At 62.4% G+C, this 4,818-nt stretch overlaps 1 protein-coding gene across 1 annotated transcript; it reads left to right on the top strand.

Moving 5' to 3' along the window:
- Window positions 1-957: 957 nt before the first annotated feature.
- On the top strand, window positions 958-4,512 carry LOC105818678 (lipocalin-1-like). The gene is made up of 6 exons (XM_012654756.1): window positions 958-1,047; window positions 1,465-1,595; window positions 2,654-2,724; window positions 3,293-3,403; window positions 4,224-4,325; window positions 4,487-4,512. Exons 1-6 carry the CDS (start codon window positions 958-960, stop codon window positions 4,510-4,512), a joined length of 531 nt encoding a protein of 176 aa, XP_012510210.1.
- Window positions 4,513-4,818: the final 306 nt, after the last annotated feature.

The following is a 4,818-nucleotide window of genomic DNA, read 5'->3' as shown; positions in this document are numbered from 1 at the left end:
ACTAATGTCCTCTCACCTTCCTGCGCCCACAGCTCCCCATTAAGTTATAACAAGTTATGGCCCCGGGATGCGTCAGGAAGGGCTTCTCAGCCTCCTCTCCGGAGTGAAGGATCCCCACCCATCGCTCCCGGGAGCTGGACCCCAGGCCTTCTCTGCCACCTCAGGGCTTGGAGCCAGGGGGTCCTGGCCTCAGCCCTCTTCACCACTCTGTGCTTTTCTTCCATTCCTGATTTTATGTGTGTGTGTGTGTGCCTGTGCGTGTGCGTGTATATATGTGCACACACACACAAGCACACACACACTGTGTCTTGGTTTTCTCTCTACACATCTCACCTGTCGTGCTCTGTGTACGGAGCAGAAGTGGCCTCACTGCACACCGTGCTCAGGAGCACGAGCACCTCTTCAAATGGACGTGGTGCCTTGTTCATCCAGTAGGGTCCCTCTTTTTCTATGATGAATCTGAGGGTGAGTAACCTGCCCAGGGACACAGGAAGGTCAGTGGAGACCCATGCCCCTCTGACTCCAGCCCGCATCCTCTGGCAGGTGCACGTCAGCGGCACAGGGGCCCGCAGGACAGCTGGATGGTGTCTGCTGCGACCACACACAGCCCCGCCTTGGCCCCACACACGGGAGGTCTGCACACCCTCCACTCGGACTCAGTTCCCTCCCCGGTGCAACCTGCAAGTCCGCTCTGCTGGACAGTGGCCCGTCTAGATGATCCTTTGGGGACTGAACAAACTGTTATTCATCGACTTCCAACAATAATGACATTTTATCTGCTTCGTTGCAGAACTGGCCACAGTTTACATCCAGGAAGGCACTGGTCAGTCGCTGGAGCCAAGTGCCCTGGAGGACCATGCGCGTAGCGGTATAAAGGGCAGCCGTGCGAGGAGCCGGCACAGCCTCAGCAAGCTCCAGTGAGTGACCCGTCGGTGGCCGTGAGCACAGACCCCGGAGATGAAGACCCTGTTTCTGGCCATCAGCCTCGGCCTCATTGCTGCCCTGCAGGCCCAGGACCTCTCGGCCGCGGACGAGGAGAGTGAGGATGTGAGGCTCAGGCGGGGCAGGGCGGGCCGGAGGGGGCTTGAGGAGAGGCTGAGACTGCTGGTTAGACCCTCATTTTAGGGTCTCTAAACCATAACCCTGAGGGAACGGCCAGACAGAGCAGAAGGTGGGCCCAGGGTGCCAGGGGACCAGGTTGGGAGGATGGGGGTCTGTAAAAGGTGACTTCACCTGTCCCCCAGGAGTGGCGGGTCCTGGGGCCCTGGCTGACTTGCAGGGGCTGGGAGCCAGCATTTGGGGGGTCTGGGGAGGCGCGGGGTCTTTTCTGGCTGGGATGAGGAATTGGGAGATGCTCCACGTCTCTAGCCTTTGGGGAGGGGCAGGTTCCAGAGACTGCAGACTAGGGGAGGGGAGGCCCTGCAGGGGTCGGTCTGAGCCCTAATGAAGAGGAGCCTTCTCCAGGTGTCAGGGAAGTGGTATGTGAAGGCCGTGACGACCGACAAGGAGATTCCTGGGAAGATGCTGGAGTCCGTGACTCCCTTGACCCTCGCGGCCCTGGAGGGGGGCAACCTGGAAGTCACGATCACCACTCTGTGAGTGTCTGGGCCCGGCGGCTGTGACCTGGGCTTCAGCCCAGGGGCCGGGGCGGGGGGGGGGTAGGCAGACCATGCTGGGGGGCCCTTCTCAGCCCCTCCTGGAACACTCGGCACCTGGCAGCTTCAAGGGCAAACTGTGCCACCGAGTGTGTCTCCGGATCAGACCTCGTGGCTGTGAGGGGCAGGGCACTGCCCACCCCGTCCACTGACTGGGGAGCGCCTGCCTGCCGTGCAGGCCGCTCGGGGAAAAGGTGTCTTCCGCCCCGACCAGAGTCGGCACTGGCAGCCTGGGCCTCGCAGACTCTGGGCTTCTAGTAACTGCCTGCTTTGGAGACCACGGGGACGGGCTTTCAGGATGACCCAGAGAGGAGACAAGATACCAGGGAGATACCAGGCAGGCAAAGACCCCTTTGAGATCCCTGTGCGGCTCCCACCTACACAACTCCCCACCTGAGAGGCTCCCACCTGTGTGACGTCACACCTGTACGGTTCACACCTGTGTAGCTCCCACCTGAGTGGTGTAGCAGTGCCTGTGCTCTGGCCCTGGGGCCAACCCTTAGGGAGCCATTGACCTGGAAATGACCCTGATGTTTGCATTTGTTTCCCCCAAAGCCCCCACTTCAGCCTTTCACTGGGCCAGATTATGGTGGATGTGGGATTGTCCCTGAATATCTCCAAAAGGAAGAGGGCCAGCAGGAGAGGACACTGGGGGGATGAGGTCCACGAACTGTGGCTTAGGGCGCAGGCTCATGGCCACAGTTGTTGCCTGCAAAGCAGGAGGCCCCAGGTCCCCTCCAGCTCCAGCAAGGGTGGGTTGGGCGGCAGCCCTGGAGCAGTGGCGCAGAGCTCCTGGCCCCTGCGAGAACGCCAGGGCCTCCACGTGTGACCAGAGGGCCCAGCCGGTGCCGGGGCCTGCGATGCGGAGAAGCAGCCTCCTCCGTGCCCCGCCACGGACCTGGGGCGTGCTAGACTTTGCAGGGCGTATTAGCGGGGCTGCTCCCAGGCAGGGGAGGCACAACCAGGACCTCTTTGCCCACGGAGCTTCTGTTTTCCAGGGTAAACGGCCAGTGCGAGGAGGTAAAAATCATCCTGGAGAAAACAGACGAGCCGGGCAAATACTCGGCCTGTGAGTCCTGGAGCCTGAGCTGGACCTTGCCCCACTGGAGGGGGGACGGCAACTGGCACCTTTTTGGGACAGGCTTTTGACCTGAGAAGCCTTTCACTCCGTTCTGATGCCATTAAAAGCCCACCCTTCCCTTTCCCCAGCAATCTGACTTAAGAATACCAACACCTGACACCAAATGCCAGGTGTGGTGGGTTCGTCACCGGGAGGGACTGGGCCGCCCAGTGCTTTCCCTGTGGCTACAGCTGTGTCCTGGCAGGGAGTGAGGAGGAGTCATATTTGACTGGCAGTGCTGAGCACCCCAAGCTCCAACCCCTGCAAACCTCACACCCCGAAACCTCCCTGTGACCCACTAGTTTGGGCTGTGACTGCCTCTTGGGGGCACCGCGTCCTTGGGATGTGGGGGCCCAGGCCTGGGGCTCAGGCCTGGTGGGGAACCTGGGTCAGGGAGCTCTGGCCGGCCGGGGGTGTGGAAGCTGCGGGGTGTGCCAGGCCGGGCGCTGGGTGGTCTCCCCGGATCCTTCGTGAAGGCTCAGGTGGCCGATTCAGGCCTGGTGCTGTCCTTCTGCAGTCGGGGGCAAGAGCACGGTGTACATCATCAGGTCGTCTGTGAAGGACCACTACATCCTCTACTGTGAGGGCGAGCTGCACGGGACGCAGATCCGAATGGCAAAGCTCGTGGGTGAGTCCCGCACTCCCGCCCCCCTGCCCTCGCCCCTGCACCCCCTCCCCTCAGCAGAAGCCACTGGGACACGAGAACCCACTTGCACTTCCCTCAGGACCGGCTTTCCTGGAGGAAGCCCTGACCCCCGCCCCCGGAGTCCAGCATTAGGGTGTCCTGGTCTAGATCTCTGCAGGAAGGAGCAGCCGCTGTGGGCACAGGTGCAAAGGTCACAAGTGCCACAGGACGGGGCACCTGCAGTGCCACCCCCGAGCACCACTGCTGTGGGGTGTCCGGCAGGGGAGGGGTGGGGTGTGAAGAGGGGTCTGTGTGGATCCGCGTGGAGAGGAAATTCCAGCTCCTGGGCTTACAGCTGGGACACGGTGGCACCAGCAGACAGGGGCAGCGGTGCCGTTCCCGTCTGAAGATAAGACCCCCGCGAGGCTCCTGCGCTCTCCCTGGTGCCGGAGTCTGTGGGGGACAGAGTAGTGGGACAGGCGTGGTGCCCTGGGGCCCCCGAGGGGAGATGCATTTCCTCCACGGCTGGGGTCCTGCCGCCCACCCTCCTTCCCTGCAATGCTGGGGGCTGAGTGGAGAGCGCTGCCTGCTTCTCCTGGTGCTGCTGCTGTGAGACCCTCGGGACATTTCACAGGGCCCTGGTCCCTCAGGGGACATTCACAGGGCCCTGGTCCCTCAGGGGACATTCACAGCGCTGGTCCCCGCAGTGGGCGAGGTCCTCCTCCCCAGCCCAGCGGCTCCTCAGTCCTCCAGGCTGGATGGAGGCGCCAGCAGCCCCCCAGTGCCGCAGGGCGCGCTCACGGCTCCTCCTGGTCACCTGCAGGCAGAGACACCGGGAACAACCAGGAAGCCTTGGAGGACTTTAAGGAGGTCACGGGGGCCAGAGGACTCAGCTCGGAGCACCTCGTCATCCCCAAGCAGAGCGGTAGGAAGGACGCACTTGCTTACCCCTCCCGTGTCCCCACGACGTTTTATGGGAACGCGTTGCCTCTTATTTTGAGTTTGTCGTTTTGGGGTCACGGGAAATGCTGGCCGACGGAGGGCGCTGGGGGCTTCTGAACCCGGTGTGTTTCCTTCTTTCTGCAGAAACCTGTTCTCCAGGCAGCGATTAGGTAAGAGAACAGTTTCAGAGGACACTTGGGAAAATCTGAGTCTTGGGGCTCAGTGGCACTTCAAGAGGCCATGTGGTCTCTCTCACCACCCCTGTCCGCACCTGGGCCGGCGGGCGTGGGCTCTGCCCCCGATCGATGCCGTCTGATCCCTGTCTGGGGTGCAGCTCGTGGGCAGCTGGGAAACCCTCCGTGGCGAACACTCCTTTGGCTGGGCTGCTGGTGGGGGACAACGTCTATCCCCCCAGGTCCCCCAGGGTGCCTGCGGCAGTTGTGAGACTCAGATCCCTCCTCAGCACCCCCTCACCC

This window comes from Propithecus coquereli, unplaced genomic scaffold, assembly GCF_000956105.1.
Source record: "Propithecus coquereli isolate 6110/MARCELLA unplaced genomic scaffold, Pcoq_1.0 Scaffold449, whole genome shotgun sequence".
Lineage (NCBI taxonomy): Eukaryota > Metazoa > Chordata > Mammalia > Primates > Indriidae > Propithecus > Propithecus coquereli.
Note: the sequence above shows the minus strand (reverse complement) of the source record. Positions and strands in the feature narration are given on the sequence as shown.

Excerpts from the sequence above, each read along its gene's own strand:
- LOC105818678 (XM_012654756.1), top strand. The coding sequence starts at position 958 with ATGAAGACCCTGTTTCTGGCCATCAGCCTCGGCCTCATTGCTGCCCTG. Across the intron at positions 3,404-4,223 it reads CCGAATGGCAAAGCTCGTGG|GCAGAGACACCGGGAACAAC; the intron begins GTGAGTCCCGCA and ends GGTCACCTGCAG. Across the intron at positions 4,326-4,486 it reads CGTCATCCCCAAGCAGAGCG|AAACCTGTTCTCCAGGCAGC; the intron begins GTAGGAAGGACG and ends TTCTTTCTGCAG.